General features: G+C 46.2%; 2 protein-coding genes across 2 annotated transcripts in view; one reads left to right on the top strand and one right to left on the bottom strand.

The window, feature by feature from the left end:
- Nucleotides 1–328: 328 nt before the first annotated feature.
- GTF2I (general transcription factor IIi) overlaps nt 329–17,001 on the bottom strand; it is a 184,828-nt gene continuing 168,155 nt past the window's right edge. The window contains exon 34 of the transcript XR_008208036.1: nt 329–338. The gene's annotated coding sequence lies outside the window, so the exon portion shown is untranslated. The remainder of the gene's footprint in view (nt 339–17,001) is intronic.
- Nucleotides 15,271–17,001, top strand: part of CASTOR2 (cytosolic arginine sensor for mTORC1 subunit 2) — an 89,911-nt gene continuing 88,180 nt past the window's right edge. The window contains exon 1 of the mRNA XM_052688498.1: nt 15,271–15,693. Coding sequence (XP_052544458.1) covers nt 15,581–15,693 — 113 coding nt within the window. The 5' untranslated portion in view covers nt 15,271–15,580. The remainder of the gene's footprint in view (nt 15,694–17,001) is intronic.

The following is a 17,001-nucleotide window of genomic DNA, read 5'->3' as shown; positions in this document are numbered from 1 at the left end:
CTCAGTGCAACACAGCAGAACACAGGACGTGGTCACTTCTCTCTTCTCAGGCAGAGAGCTGAATGTAGTCTAGTCTATAAGGTTTGCCAGCTGTGGAAGCCTGAGAAATGAGTGGAGGTCACAAACAGAAGTTTTGGCAGGCGTCCTTAACAATAAGTTTTGGCTTAAAAATATACAGGTGAATGTTTTCAATGTGTTCGATTCCTTGACACGTACAGACTTCTGTTCAACAAACCACCATAGACGTGACCTTCTGGAACTATATTAAAATTCATCTGGCACGGTTTTGGCATTTCATAATCCAATAGTTGTTGCCAACGTCCTTTTCCTTCTCTCATCTATTAATAACATCTGTATTCTTTTAAGGTTTTTTTCTATACTTTGCTGCTGTGTAATGAGTACAGAAAGAGGCAGATCCACGCTGAGAGAGTTTAAGCCATGTGGGCAGACCTTTATCCATGTGCCCAGAGTTAAGAAACGTGTGCAGGAGTGAGCAGTAAGTCCTGAACTGGGGGCACATGGGGAGGAGATAACTGAAGGGCTGGCACTGGGAGATGGCAAGTGGGAGATCTGGCCTATTCTCTTGCCCAAAATGTGACAGTTTTCCAAGTCACTGGAGTAAATATGAATAGCAGACAGCAGCACGTCGTGTTGCATCAGCTGTAGTGGAAAGCTTTCATCACAAAAATGTAATTGAAGCTTTCATTTCATGGCAGCTCGGCGTTGCAGTGGCGGTGCACTTCACTGATGAGTGGAATCTCAAGATTCAGAACATATTTCCTTCGAGGTTAGCAGGGGGAGTTGGGAAGGAGAAACAGCCAGGTGGCTTTGAGCACACACCTATCTGTAGCACCCTTCAGTTTATTCCTCAGTATTTCCAGCCTCAGAGACATGTCAAAGGATGTTCCTCCTCCAGACGTTATTGGCAGGAATTAATCAAGGATTTCTCATTGAAACGTCTCTGTTGTAAAATAATTCATTAAAATCAAGCCTGTTTTCAGGAGAGGTCTTGTTCTGAGGCTATCCTATCGCATTCTGTCTTTTCAAATCACTCTTACAGGGCAGGTTTTGACATTGTTGAAACATCTGCTTTGAACAATTTCTTTTATAAACTATGCTCCTTGAAATATGTAAATGGCAGTGTAAATTGAAAAAGATAAGACAAAATGAAGACTTGCGCTGGGAAAAAAAGAAGAGAAATGAAGGTGAATTTTTCATTCCAGTATAAATGGGGGGAAAAAAATTTAATCACATATGTATGGGATGGAAGGACGTTTCTCCTTTTCTTCTCAAAATGGTCGGGTAAACATTGATCTGGAAATAAGAGCACAGAGCAAATTAGCACTTAATTTCTGCTCTGTGTAGACAGCACTTAATTCCTGATTTCAATATGTGAGTGTGTGATGTGACCATTTACTGCCCCTGGAGCACTGTCAGGAGCACTGGGCTCGCTGCTGGCCCCTGCCCTCACCATGTTGCTGTTGGTGCATGATCTGTAATACCGAGCTTTGCATACCTCAGACAAAACCCTCTGGGTATTCCAGCTTTGTAACGACTGCGGGGTCCACACAAAGGATTGTTTGCTGTTACTCCGCAGTAAATTTGTGTTTCTCACCCAATTTCAGATGCAGCTGTTGCACAGTGATAGGTCAGCAGAACAGAACTAGCTTCCAGCTTCGTTCCAATACTATGAGGGCAAGCTGGGTTAATAACTGAGTCAGCTGGAAATGGGCAAAACATGATGCAAGAAAACACAGGGCAACTACAGAATGATGCCAGTCTTTTCATTACGTCTCTCACAATTGTTTCCATGCAATCATAGTGGTGGGTTGAGGGTAAGGCTGAAAATCAGAGCAGGTGTACATTAATGTCAGCCCAGCAGCCTGGTGCAGTTGTGTTATCTCAAGCAGCTTCCCAAGAGGGGCTTGCACAAAAAGGACAACAATATGGACGTGACAATGTTATCCTGACTGCTTAAATTTGCTCCACCTGCTGCTGCAGCAGATAAAACTGGAGGTAATGTGAAGAATTTGCTAGAAGAAATTTCCTTGAAAAGTCTTTGCAAAAGCCGTTGGAGCTACAGCAACATGTTTCGCATTTAATTTGGATTTGGGGTCATATTTGATATGCTTAAATATAAGGAACAAATGAGGGATAAGAAAACAATTATTGTTTACGTGTACTGCTCTTATGCAAAACCCAGCACTGGTTTATAGCTGCTTGGAAAAGCAGCCTCAGAACAATTGCCTTTCTCTGCACAAGAAGGTACAGACTATGGCTGGGAGGCAGCTGGTGTTGTTTGCTCAGCTCTTTAGCAATGCCATTCTCTCCAAACAGTCTGGATAGACTCTCTTTAAAGGAACAAAGAAGGCAACAAATACAAACAAACAAGCAAAAAACCTGTAATCATTTCCTCAGCAAGGCACCTAAAGGGACATGAAGCCATTTGCCCTTGTCCTATCACAACCTGCTGAACAGTCTGTCCCCTTCTTTCTTGCAGCCCCTTTAGATACTGAAGGCCACCCTCAGGTCTCCTCAGAGCCTTCTCTTCTCCATGCTGAGCAGCCCCAGCTCTCAGCCTGTGCTGCAGGGAGGAGTTCCATCCCTTGGAGCACTTCTGTAGCCCTCCTCTGAATACACTCCAACAGGTCCATGTAATGCACACATTTTATTGCCTATCAGACAATGCCACCTGTGAGCATGCTTGAAACATACCTTATAATTTGTCATGGATATTTCTGTTTCCAAGAAATTATTTTGACTGCAAGTTAGTAAGAAACAGACTCAAAAGGCTTAAATACATCAATGATTTTAAATACAGAGAGAAAACAAATATGCCAAAATCTGATTTTGAAGTGTGACTGAATCAAACTCCCCAGGATTCTATTATAGTTCTCCCTTTTACCAGGAGCCAAAAAACTCATAGCCAAACTTCAACATCATGCAAAGCTTATAAGTATTTAGACTGGATTACCTACACAAGTGTGACACTAGCATTTCCTGAAGAAAAAATCTCATGAAGCAAAATGAAGTCAATCACTAATATATTTTCTTCCATCACACATCTTCATTTTCAGAGCAAGATAAAAGTGAGGCAATAGGTTTGTTATTCTTTTTCTAGGTGTAACTTTTTAGGTGCGAAGCAGCACTGAAGGAGGGTGCACACATACTGCTAAGGAAATCCCAACCTTCCAATCAGTCAGATGTGGATCTGTGGGTGCTGGACGCCTATATTGTGGTTGGGCTTAATAATCTTGTGGGTGGACTTGATGATCCTGCAGGTCTTTTCCAACCTGAGCAATTCAATGATTTTGTATCCTAACAGTGACAACGAGGGCAAGTTAGTGTTACTGCTGTGATCAGATCTCCTTGTCCCACTCTTTGGGAGATCGCCCATCCCTCTCATCCAGTGGCTCTTGAATTTTCTTGCCCTTTTCTAACATTTGACTCTTATGGCTCAAACACCCAATGGGCAAACAAAGCTTGGGACCAATGTGTCCCTGTTAGCCTTTCTTTGAATAATTTCCTGTGAACGTTTGATGGCACAGCACCATGCTTTCACTCTCCTCAGCCCTCTGTACGTGGCTCATGTGTGGGTTGCTGCTTTCTCAGTTTCCTTCAGGAGTGGTTCATATGTCAGCACTCCCTGAAGTGCAAAGCACTGTCACTCGCTGCCACAACAGCAGTCATGCACATGGAATGAGGGACATAAAAATGCATTTGCACTTGGACCATTCCATACATTGCGTGTAAGCTTTGGGCCAAAGCTTATTTTGGACCAACAGAAGGATGTGAGATTAGCTCATGCAGTGGTTTTTGGAACAAGTGTGATTCAGCTAACACTGTGTGCTTGTGTCAGGGTGGCTATGGGCTCAGGGCTCCTTTACTTGGAACATCAAGTAATTTAAACTCAGCTGCGTTCCTGCACACAATGCCTTGAAGACCTTGCCGTTGTTATCCAGAAGGTAATTCTTTCACTTGTTTTTGCCCAAGTTTATAGCAATTTGAAGCTTTTTGATAGTGCTGCCTTGGAAACAGATTCAGGCATAAGCGCAGTTCTCTCTGGACTCTGAACAACTACAATGAAATGTGCATCACCTGCCTTTAGCAGGGATGCTGCAGAGCAGCACACCCAGCTCTCCAACCCTCAGCACACTCAGCAACATCCCCCAGTATGCACAAGGGCATAGACAGGCTGAGCTAACTGGGAATTTTCCAGGCATCTGAGATGTTCTAAAAGATTTTGGGGGCTTCTGAACATCAAGAGAAAATGCAGTGGCCCTGGTTTGAGGGCCCATCTTGCACCTTCCACTGATTAAGTGCAATGAGGCTGGCAGCCAGTATAGAATGTGTGTGTAAGGGGAGTCAGCCCTAGGATGAAGGCTAGAAATGGAGGCAGCATTTCTTTCATTTTAAGACTTAGGCTTAATCCTTCTAAATGTAGTGCTACCGCAGGAGCTGCAAGGGTTTGTTCTTGTTTAGTTTCCTTTAGTCAAAATAATTCTCAAATCCCTCATGCAAGTACAATGAAACCATTTATGTTAAAACTAGAGAGTGGGAATGGGAACGGAGTGCCGTTTCATGACAAGTTTAATGGGTTTGTCTTTTTGTTTCCTCTCTTTTTTTGAAACAGAAAACCGAAATGCCAGGGCTCATTTTCTTGAAAACAGATTCTGAGACAGGATCCAGCCCCTTACCCAGATGGCAGCAGCTTGGTGGGAAAGATCAGGCTCAAACACCTCCTTTAAATCTGGCCTTCCACACTGGAGGTTGCCCTTGCTGGTTTGTGTTTATGTCTCTCTGCTGGTCTGTCTGCCCCCACAGTAGATGGATGCTGAGAAGAACCCCATAAGGAACGCTTTATCTGCCTGGCTCTGCCAAGCAATTGCAATTGCACTGGGAGCACAAGAACCTCTTCCCAAGTCATATTTCACAGAAGCTGATGTTTTTCCACAGAAAGCTTTGGTTTCAACAAATCAGCACTTTCCAACGGGGAAGTGTTTTGCCAAAGAAATTCCCCAAATATTTAGTTGTGGTTGTGGTAGCTCCTCAGTAGGGGGAGTTCTGGTATGCTTGGTTATAGGTTCACATCCAAGGATTTGGAGAGCGTAGCAGAGTGCTTCCATGAGTGTGGCTGGTACACGAGGAAGGAATGAGAGCCCCTAGGGTTTCTGCTCTTCTTTAGCCTTCATTAACACCCATTTTGCTTTTTTTTTTTCACTAAGCAGATACCGTGTACCGGTGTGCTCCACTCTGATTCCCCCTTGGGACAAGTTATTCCACGGCAGACACCTTTCTACCATTCATCCTGTGGGAACAAAAGCAGTGAAATAATACTCCGATGGATCTGTTGCTTTACCTTCAACTCATCTGTTTGTTCTGCACACATGAGAACCCATTTAAAACGTTATCTCTGTCTCAGAAGTTTATCCTGCTTCTAGCTCTGCCCCAGAAGCAGGTCATGTAAGCACTGCTAATGCCACAGCAGGAGCAATCAGAGCAGGAATGGAGTAATGTGGGAAGAGAGGGAGGGAGGGAAGACAGTAGGCAATGCCAAGAACTGAGAAGGCATATTGCTCAGGTAAGAAGCAGATTAGGAAGCAGGCGTTGGTCTGAAGCCTTTTTTCTCTCTCTTTAACTCCAGCTGTTTCTTCTCTGCTTTCTGCTAGTGATGAACAGCAACACAAAACAAGCTGCTACAAGCAATCTGCTTTCAGTTCAGAAAATGGCTCTCCCTGCCCTCCCACCTGGCTGCCAGATCTGGCTCTCCCCACTCAGCAAGACCTGTCCTCCCTTTTACGTTTGTCAGGCCCAGTATGTAGCAGGAGACATTGGGTTTTAGTGCGCTGCATTTGTTCCTGCTCTGCTTTTCCCCACCCATCCCCCTCTGCTCTCTCCCCTCCCTCCTTGTTAGACGTGATTACATGTTGTTTGGCCTCATTCCACTTAGGTTACTTTGCTGTATCATCCTGAATTTGTGCATAGCAGAACAGCTCCAAAGATCTCTCAGTTTGACCTGAATGATAGAGTAAGCAGAGTTCGTTAAGATAAATAACAGCATGGCATGAAACGTAGCCCTGAAGTAATCAAAACTGAAGTTTGAAACAGTGTCTGAGTGTAAAGAAGTCTGCTGCACTGCTGTCTGAGACAGCCAGAAATGGGGTCTCAAAAACAGCCTGTTTTATATGCTCTATTTAAACCTGTCAGCTCTCCTAACAAAGACATGGACGGAACAAGGGGAGAAGAAGCAGTTGGGAGGGGGATATCTGTGACCATATTACAGCACCGAGCACATACATTCCTCCCTCCATCCCCGAAGCTGGGACGTTTTTCATGTTGTTGCTGCTGTTGTTTTTACTGGGGCCAGTGGCAGAGGAAAGCTGTGATTTTAGCCCAGGAGTGGAACTGTTTTCTGTGAGGCAAACTTTCTGTGCCATTAAATGTAGCTGAGTGCCTCCTCCTACTTGCTCTCCCGTGTGTGCCTGTCCCATTTCTTTTATCTGTTTGTTTGCAGTTTGTTTAGTGTTCCATTTTAAACTTTCTGTGACTTTTCCCCCGCTGTCTTTAAACCTCTTTGTTCCTCGATTCAGCTTTTTTTCCCTCCAAATGTTGTGTTATTACTACTAAACTTTTGCTCTCGGAGCAAAGGTTCGAGGTCCAAAGAGTAGTTGAGAAGCATGTGGAGTTTTGTACCTGTAACCCTAGGCAGGGTGCAGCAGAAGAGGCCGCAAAGCTGACTTATTCTTGCATCCTGCTATCAGCATTTACCACTGTCAGAAACAGGATTCAAGGCGAGATGATCCAGTTCTGCAGCTCTTTATGTTCATCACTGAATTTATTTTGGCAACTCCTCCCCTGCAGCTTCCATGAATCTACAGGTACGGTGTAGATCCCAAGAGGAAAAGTATAGCCTGGTCATCCTGAAGGAGCACGCGATGCAAACATACAGAGATTTAGTCACAGGCACGATGGTCAGACTAGCAGATATTAGAGATTTTTCCAACCTCAGTGATTCCACGATTCTAAGAAAAACTCATTTCTAATTCTCTGCAGAGGTGCTCTTCTCGCAGCTGAGACATTTCCATGATCTTTGTGCTTGCTCACTGGAAACAGAAGCAATTACACCTGACTCACAAGCGCTGTAGGAGCAGGCATCATGCAGGTAAATCTGTGTGTGTTACTCAGTTGTGAAGAGATTTTGACGTCCTCTGACTCCGTCCTACATTTTGCTTTGGGCCTACCACCAACATTAAACTCTACAAAGCGCAGGAGTAGTAGCTGTGCCTGCTGCTGCATTCTGTTTTCAAAGGCTAATCAGGGGTTAAAAGCCTTGCATGGTCTGAGAGGCAACAGGAGGAGTGTTTTCAAGTATTTGCTGGAATGCGCTGTGTGAAATCAAAGGCTGAGATGCTTGAATCATAGAATCACAAGGTTGGAAAGGACTTACAAGATCATCTGGTCCATCTTGGAGGAAGACTCCATGTTACAGCCTGCAGGAACAACTGGTTTTATCCTCTACACCATTCTAGGAGGGTCCTCTCCTCTCCCCAGTGACCAAGGCCCCATTTCACCTCAGCAGGACCTCGTTGCCTCACTGCCCAGTGCAATTCCTGCAGCTTGCCTCAGCTCATAGAAGCACAGGCAATTCCAGTATCTGCTTCTCTTTGCTCATTTTCTGTTGCTGGAACTCCCTGTCTGTCCTGCAGCCAGACAAAAGCTTTGACTAGCACAGCAAATGTGTAGGAATTAGTCCCTTAGGGCAGGATGCAACTTCTAAAGCCAGCTTCAACAGCAGTAAATGCATTCCCACAGCCCAGAACTCTCTAGCAAATGAAAAGAATGGCACTTGTAGGCCAGCAGACAAAATTAGAGAAGCCCCAGAACTCATCCAAAGGTTATAACAAGATTTGGTTACGCTGAGAGGTTTCAGAGGTGGAAAGAGCAAGTGTTAAACAAAATCCTGTGAGCCCAACTTAGCACACCAGTTGTAGAAGAAACTACAGCATCATTAAAGCTGAAAAAGATCTTTAAGATTGTCTAGTCCAACCATCCACCTGCCACCAATACTGCCCACTAAATCATGTATTTAAGTACCACATATCCACATTTCTTGCACACATCCAGGTTCACTGACTCCACCACCTCCAAGTCTAGGGAGGTCAGAAGCATACTGCCCTCTGTACTCATAAGGCTTCTCTTTAAGTACATGAGCAAGTAAAGCCTATTCACCATCTAGATGTGAAATATGATTTCTTGAGTATGTGAGAGGTGACACACAGGGAATTTTTCCATGTGGTATTTCATCCAGGATTAAACCTCAAAGATACCTTCAGTAGAGCATACAGGATTTTCTCTTATGGAATGAGATCTTTCCAGAGTGTAGAAAACTGTTCTGGAAGAATTTAATAGCTCATATTTTAAGCTGGTCTGTAGGAGGTCCGAGATTGCTGGGGAGTCCTACCTAGTCTACCTCTCCCTAAGCATCTCCCATGTGTGGTGCAATCAGGAAGAGACGTGTTCTTCACTGAAGGGGTAGCAAAGGGCAATCACACTGGATATTGGGAAAAATTTATTCTCCAAAAGAGAGGTGATGCAGTGGCACAGCTGCCCAGGGAGGTGGTGGTGTCACTGTGCCTGGAGTTGTTCAAGAACTGTGAAGACGTGGCACTGAGGGACACGATCAGTGTATGGTGGGATGGGTTGGGGTTGGCTAGATGACCTTAGAGGTCTTTTCCAACTTTAATGATTCTATGATTCTATTCAACAAGATGCTGCTCTGTGCTTTTTGATGAAACCTTGTCCCCACCAACAGGAAACATATTGCAAAAAATGCATGATGCACTGCCTCCTGTGGTGTCAAGAACTGATCTCTTGTTGCCTTGGGTTTCTATAGTGCAAGAACAGTGTTGGATTCAATGCAAAATGGTGGGGTTAAGGGGGATTGGTGGATAAACATCATCACGCGAGTTCCAAATCCTTAATTTGCAGATCATCAGCTTCACACTGTAACTCTTGGGAGACAAGGTCATCTGCTTCATGTGCTGGGAAGGTGCTTTTGCAAATAAAGGTGTTTGTTCAACATTGCTGATCCCTGCTGATCCGTTATGAAAGCCACATTAGTTATTGTACCCACACACTATGTGCAGTCATGTGATGCTTGAGGCCTGAAATACATTTAGCGAGTCAGAGGAGATAAGGCAGGCTACAATCTGGCTTTCTTCCCTTAGGTTTGCAGAACGTGTTTGCAGATGTGTTGATCTTTAGGAGGCTGGCAGGAGGAGGGGGAGCATTTTCTCCGATTGCCTATTTCAATACCAGAAGATGAGGTCATCTTTAACACCTCCAGTAGCTGTGAAGGCGTCCCTCCCACAGCCAGAGCTGTGCTGTCTCCATTTTGCATCAGTGATGATTTCCAGCCACCGTGAAGTGGACGTGGCTGTGGTCATTTCACTTGTTTTCATGCGTGAGCTGAACAGGTTCCATCTCAGTAATGCCAACTGCAGCCAATGGGTCAAAGCAGATCACCTAATTATTAAACCGGCGTGCAACCAGCATCTCATCTAGACACGGCTTGCATCTTCTATGCCACATCATATTTTGGTTCAGCAGCACACGCACAGCTTTTCTTCTATTTGTAAATAATCCTTCTCCCTCCCAGACTTTAAATGTTTCCTGTAAAGCCATAGATGCATCTTATCAATGCCTCCATGTCTTACTGCAAATGAAGGATTCATAGCAGCAGCTGAAGCCGTTGAGCATTCAAGGATGTGGGCAAGCTTTGTCAGCCACTGGCTAAGAGAATGGCACAGATGGCATCCAGGAGGGGAGGTATTCTCCTCCCTGAGCCAGGTATGCAGGTGCAGTCTCTATTGCAGCTCTCCTATGAGACATTTGGGCTCTGAGGTGTTGGTGCATCACCAGAGGCTCATCTGCACCTCTGCTGCCTGGGAGCATGCAGTGCCTGACCTGCTCGGCCCACTTTGCGCTGCAACAGTAAATTAAACATCTTCATTAGCTTATTTGATAGTTGAATAAAATGCTTTGAAACACTGGCACATTAACTGCAATCAAGTTTTGAAAGGTCTCTGGTTGCTGGAAGGAAATTAGCCTGATAAATCGCTCTTTTCAATTAAACAAATGGGTAATTTTTCACAAGCAAGCCCAGAAGCTATCATTTGGGAAGGGTGGTTTTGTGTTGTTTTTCCTTTTCTTTTTCTTTCTCTCTTTTTTTTTTTTTTCATATTTTACAAACCATTTTTGGTAAAGAATGGACTTCCTCAGGGACTGATTGTCACCATTGGTGTAAGACAGCAGCACGTAAAGCCATCCTGTCCGTCTGCCCCACACAACCCCACCGGGGTCTCACTGCAGAGGCTGCTGAATTGTTCTCCCAAAGTGATAACAGCTAATGGTGTGACCTTGGTTCTTTGCCTGCCTTTATGCTCCTCTGTTTACATGTTTGTGTAAAGAAGCATTACCCTCCCTGGGTCAAAAAGGCCTGTTTAACTGAAGCAAAGAGTCCCGGGATAATTATAGTTACTAAGTAACTTTCATCTCAGAATGAACTGGTTAAGGCTATTGAGATGTGTGTCGACTTCTCCTTTGGTCCAAACCATCTGACCTCAATATACCTCCAGTCCTCAGCGCTCTGAAGACAGCCTGCATTCAAAAACCATTCCCCGAGCTTAGAAGCCAGAACAGATTGTGTCCATTGTGTACTAAGTCTGGATGGGACTCCAGAAATGCACACTGTCCCCAGTTTCACACCAGAGCTTCAGATGTGCTAAGAACTTCATATGCTCTATGGCAGAAAAGTGAATGTTAGTGTAAACAACAGCGGCTCTGGATTTGTCTCGCCTTGGGCATATTTATCCAGGGCACTGCCATTACATCATTCACATTACAACTTGTATTATTGGCTGTTTCAGATCCTAGAAGCTGACACAAGCTCTAGTCCATAGGTCAAGACGCTGTCAGACTTCAGATGATCCTGAAAGAATAACAGAAAGAACTCTGCCAGCAGCAGGGAAATAGTAATTGCAGCAGTGCAATGTCAGACAAATTGCGTGAGGGAATCTAAATTATATTTATTTTTTGAAAACGAGGCTTTATTGCTGAGAATTTAGATACTGTGTGTTAAAATCCATCTGTAAAAGGCTACCACAGCTTCGTCTTTGAGGACTGAATATGGTAATTTGGGGCTTTTTATGGTGTCGGAAGAGACCACAAATGATATAAGAACTTCCTTCCACCAACTATATAAAAAAAAAAGCAAAGATATCCTACTGTACTTTGGAGTAACTGCATAAAACATGATGATTCATGTGATTAGAAATTCTCCTTTATTTTTCCTCTGTGCACAGCGCTGCTCTTGGTGAACTGTTCATCACAGTGCGTAATTACATTCCTTTCACCTCAACTGTTTCTACGTTTTTTCATTTCTTTTTTCTGAAATGCTGATTGTTCTGGAGTGTTTTGATGTCCTGGAAGCAATCTGTATGCATAGACTCGGCTGTTGGCTTATGAGAAATTCAGCCCTTGGACGAAAGATTGCCAAGATGTGGAGTCCCTTAACGGTCTGATGGTACCCAGCTCTGTGTGGTTGCTGCTGAGATAAAGGTTCAAGGCAAAAGTACAGAGTGTCTTCTTGAACTTAGGGTTATTGTACAGCCCTGCTTTCCTCCTGAGGACCTCCGCTGTCGGCAAACAGTGCCCTGGGGTCAGCAGGAGATGGCTCTTGCCCTGCTCACCAGCATGAAGCTCCATGTCATCATGAGCAGAAGCGGAGGTGTCTGAGAACTGTTCGAGTACAGCTTGCACTTCTATGGGGAAACCCACCCACCTCAGCCTCAGGGCTTCTGCACTTGGATTTCATTAGTGTTATCGGTGGCCTCTAACCTGGAGCATCATCTACTGGGATGGTCTGTAAAGGCTCTGCTTTCCCTCGAGCAGCAAGTGACTCACAGTGCCTAGTCCTCCTAGAATCATAGAATCACAGAATCATTACGGCTGGGAAAGACCACTAAGATCATCTGCTCCAAGCACCATCCCATCCCCACCATAGCACTGACCGCATCCATCAGTGCCACATCTCCATGGTTCTTGAACACCTTCAGGAACAGTCACCCCACCACCACCCTAGAACTGCTGTGCCGGTGCATCACCACTCCTTCTGAGGTGAAGTGTTCCCTAACACCTAACAACCTGAACCTATTCTGGCTCCACTTCAGCTCCCCGAGCTCTGAATGGCCCGTGCCTTTTATCTGAAACACAAAAATGGCATCTGTCCAAACCCAGATCACAGCCTCACGCTGAGGTTTGTTTTGCTGCTATCTCATCTTCCTGTTTTCTTGTCCGCTCTCCCCATCTCTTTGTTCTGTTTGCCCAGACTGTGCTGTGGTAAATGACGCTGGGAGCTGTGTGGGCAGGGAATGGGTTTTATTTTTAATAATAAAAAAAAAAAAGGATGGTTACATCATCTTGCACAACAGGTCCCCGCTCTGAGGCTGGGCCAAGAGAGCCCGTAAGAGCTGCAAAAATATGAAAAACTCAGAACGGCAATAATTAAATGATATCACAGCGTGTTGTATGTAATAACAATACATTCTAGTCTGCTCCTTGCGTGGAAACTCCCAGGTATACCTGGCAACAAGGGAGAGAGAGAGAGAGAGAGCAGAATGCTAATGACAGAGGAGGAGGGGGCACCTAATAGCGCTTTGGCTAATTGCCAGTTTGCCTGCTCTGGAACAATCTGCCCGTGCTGAGCTGGGCATATTTTTTGGCGTGTAGAAAATGAGGCTGGGTGTTGATAGGGCTGTATGTTTTCCTTCCTACAGTCGGTGGTGTGAAGGTCTGAGGAGCCACGAGGTCTGCGTGCAGCCCAGAGCAGCCTTCAGGGTTTGGAAACCCATAGCAGCGAGTCAGACCCAAGGAAAGAAACTGCAATTGTGGAGAGCACCAGATGTAAACTTACAGAATGGAGAAGTATTTTTGTGTTTTGTGGGTTTGGGGGGATTTTTTTTTCTTCTTTTTTTGTTGCTTGTTTGCTTGATTCTTCTTTTTTTAGGCAATCCAGATGACTGACTAAGGGCCTCTTTTCTCCTTCCCCGCAGGCAGAACAGAAGTCTCTGCTGATTGCTTGTTGCAAAAGGTCCCCGCTGACTTTACCTTTGGGTCTGTTCTACCATCTCTCATTGTTTCACATAAGCATTTCTCTGGTAATTAGACTGGTAATGACATAATCCCTGGTGGCCCTCCCAGAGCATCAGCCCTCTCTGGTTGAGAAAGCTCTGCTCAGGGGCAGCGTATTTTGTCTCTAAGCGGGGAGTCCGAGTGTTGTGAATGTTGCCCCGGTTATGATGGAAAACCTTGTAAAAGAGGAAAGTTTTGCTGCATTTCCTAGAAGTGATTCAGAATGCATTTGTCTGGTTTCCTCTGGAAGCTCACGGCAACCTTGGAGGTGAATGTTTTGTCCCTGGCTGCTTCCTTCTGGACCCTGAGGTCTGCACTGTCCCGGAGGAGCACAGATAGCTCTGCGATTTGCAGCTGCAGGTGCAGGCACTTTTTGTGGCTGGGCACAGATACGTTCAGAGCTTTGAAGACCAAGACCTTGAACTAGCAGTGGAAGCAGATTAAAAACTCTCTTCAGCTTCCTAAACTGCAACTGAACTTCTGCATGAAGCGACAAAGGGAAACAACCCCCTGGTTTCCAAGGACGTTTTTAAACACAGCAGAGATTTGATGTTTTATCTTTGTTGCCTTTCCTCTAAATGATTTCAAACTACCCATGGATACGAATGCCTCTAATTTCAAGGTTTTCCTTTTGGGATACAACAAAGTGAAGGCAGCAACTCAGAATTTTGGCTGCAGGCAGGAGAAGAACAGACATGTCCATGAGGGGACACAGCCATCCGTGGGAGCTGGAAGAAAAGAGAGGATTGGGAAGTTCTGGTTTCAGAAGCTTGTCCTCAGAGCTGGATGTAAGGGAGCTCTGCCCTAAGAACACAGGCTCTACAGGCTTATTGTACAGCAGCAGCTCCTCTGTCTATGTTGGGAGGAAGAACAGCCTGGTGATGAGAGGCATGGCCACTTGCCCTGGCCACAGTCTGTGCCTCAGTTTTCCTCATGTGTAGAACAGAAGGGTTGGTATTGGTGGTCCTTACAAAACCCATTTGAGGTCTACTAATGAAAAGTGCTACAGTACTATCGGTCTGACTTTTATTCCTGCAGAATTAGTGCAGCCTGAAATCAGAGGGAGCCCTTCTGCAGGCAGGTTAGGATCACCTTTGTTCAAGGTTCTAACACCACTCGCTTGCCCTTGATTCCCATTTTAGTCCATGTGGTGTCAGCAGGGCTGTGGGGAACCACAGGCTGGGTCTGGTGCCTGGGTTCCCTCTGCTCTGCCTGCCATTGCTGGTGAGTGGCAGGGATGGACAGCCCACTGCCTTCCAGGTGTTGGCTGCCATACACACAGGCTCTGAACAATTGTGATTTCACTTCTGTTACACCTCCATGGAAAGTGGGCTGTTCCTTGTTCTTTTTTCTCCACTTTCATTGAATCATAGAATCACAGAATGGCTATCTGGTCCCATCCCTGCAGGGCACAGGGCACCCGCAGCTCCATCAGGTGCTCAGAGCCTTAATCCAGCCTGACCTTGGGTGTCTCTAAGGATGGGGAATCCACCACACCCTTGGGAAGCCTGTGCCAATGCCTTAGCATCCTTATCATAAAAAACTTTTTTCTTGTATACAATCTGGATTTCCCCTCTTGTAGTTTGAAACCGTTTCCCCTCATCCTATCACAGCAGACCCTGCTAAGGAACCTGTCTCATTCTTACTTATCACTCCCCTTTTTTATGTAGGGAAACTGATGCTGGCTGCATATCGCCAGTGTAGGAGAATGAACCGGACAAGAGGAGAATATTTATTTATTATGAGAATGTCTGAAGTTTTCCTTTCTGCTGGCTTTTGGGTTGAGAAGGAGCACCTTGCATGCCACCCAGAGTCAAAGGGTAAGTGCAGTGAAAATAACAATCAAAGAAAAAAAAACAGCAAGGAAAAAGAAAAAAAGAAGAAAAGAAAGGAAAAGGAAAGAGACAGCATTATAAGTAAAGCTTAAAAATTTACATTAAGAAGAAGAAGAAGAAAAAAAGGTAGCTGCAATGGGACCGATGGACTCCGGATCCCGCCCGCTCCCGTCCCGCGGCGGCGCGGACTCCAAGGCCCGGCATGCGGCGGGGCGGCGCGCATGCGCGTTGCGGCGGGCTTGAGTGGCAAGTTGTTTGTTCAGCGAGCCCAGCTGCTCGCCCCGCGCCGCTGCTCTGCCCGGCTCCGCTCCGCTCCCGCCCCGCAACTTCGGCACCCGCATCCCCGCCCCCGGAGCCGGGTAGGGGGAGAAGGAGCCGAGGAGAGGGGAGGAAAAAAAGGAGAGGGAAAAAAAAAAAAAGGAAAAGGAGGAAAAAACCAAAAAACAACCACTACCAACAAGGCAGCGACAATAACAGCCCCCCTCCCCCTCCCCATTCAAAAACACAAAATAAACCCCGGGGATAGATGAACTACAAATGAGAAAGAGGAAAAGATGGAACTGCACATCCTAGAGCACAGGCTCAGAGTGGCCAGCATAGCCAAGGAGAGCATCCAGTTGTTTACCTATGGATTAATCAAACTTGCTTTCCTGTCCTCTAAGACGAGGTAGGTGTCGGGGATGGGGCACCGGGGGGGGAGAGGGGGGACAGCCCCTGTTTGCTGAATGGGGCAGCGTGCCGGGGTGGGGGCAGCCTCGTCCTGCTGGGGGCGAGGGGAACCTGGTGCTGTAAGGGTGGGGGGCACTCAGCTTCCTGCAAGGGTCACCCTCACTGCCATGGGGCGGGGGGCTGTGCTGGGGGTACCTTGCATTTAAAGGGGATGGGGGGGAGAGGGTGAGGCAGCCGTCCGTGCGAGGAGGCAGGGGGCTGAGGCCAGGGGGCACCTTTCTTCCCCAGGGCAGGGTTTGGAGGGGGGGGGGGGTTAGCGGCTCGCTGGGTGCCCCCAGCAGCGCTCTGTCCCCGTCCCAACACGGGGCTTAGCGCTGGATTTGGGGTCCCGCAGTCACGTCGGGGCGGCCCCGTGGGGTCCCATCGCTCGGCCCGGGCTGGGAACAGGTGGGGGGGCCGAACAACAAAGGACAACAGCGGCGGCAGCGGGAGGAATGGTGCTGCTTTTTATCCTTTTTTTTTTTTTCTTTTTTTTTTTTTTTTTCTTTCCTTCCCCCCCTCCCCATCCCCCGACCCGGTTGTTGTTGCTTGCAGCACTTATTCCAAAAGCCGTGTTTGCCTTACGAGGCTCTTCTTCAGCGCTGCCAAATGGGAGGATGGGGGTGGTGGGACGGGAGGGGGGGGGGGGGGGGAATGCTCACCTTGCACTTGGTCTTCTACAAAACCCGTGCTGTTGGGATAGCTTTGTGGAGAGAGGAAAAAAAAAAAAAGAAAGAAAATGTAGTGGAAGGCACCGGGAGGAATTTTCCTTTTTTAGAGGAAGGAAAACCCCATCGCTCTGCCCGGTTCCTTGCATGCATTTCAGCGCCTGGGCCTTCCCCAGCAAAACAACTGGAATTGCAAATGCTTCTTCTCGTGGCTTCCCTCGGCTGGTTGACTTTGTGGCTCTATTCAGAAAGAGGAATGGCAATGTAAATAATACAACCCGAACTCTTCTTGTTTTTCCTGCCTGGTAATTAGTATTTCAGCTTTCTCCTCAGATTGCATTCTTGTGACGAAGGTGGGAAATTTTCTTTGGCAGCGGGACAATAATAAATAGCTAATAAATTTCCTTTTTATTCCTGAAATTGTTTTAGCCCGAGCTGTAATTCAATCCTCTCCCTGCAATAACGCTCACGGATGAATGGATCTATTTGTGGTGTAATTTGATTACGGTCCCTTATCTTCCAGCTAAACTTCATGCATTGAAATCTCACTCTGATTTGGGGCTCATCCCATTCGGTTCAGCGCTGTGCAGTGTGTGCAT

Source organism: Tympanuchus pallidicinctus, unplaced genomic scaffold (assembly GCF_026119805.1).
Source record: "Tympanuchus pallidicinctus isolate F22 unplaced genomic scaffold, pur_lepc_1.0 scaffold24, whole genome shotgun sequence".
In the NCBI taxonomy this organism is placed as follows: Eukaryota; Metazoa; Chordata; class Aves; order Galliformes; family Phasianidae; genus Tympanuchus; species Tympanuchus pallidicinctus.
The sequence above is the reverse complement of the archived record's forward strand: the minus strand, read 5'-3'. Positions and strand labels throughout refer to the sequence as shown.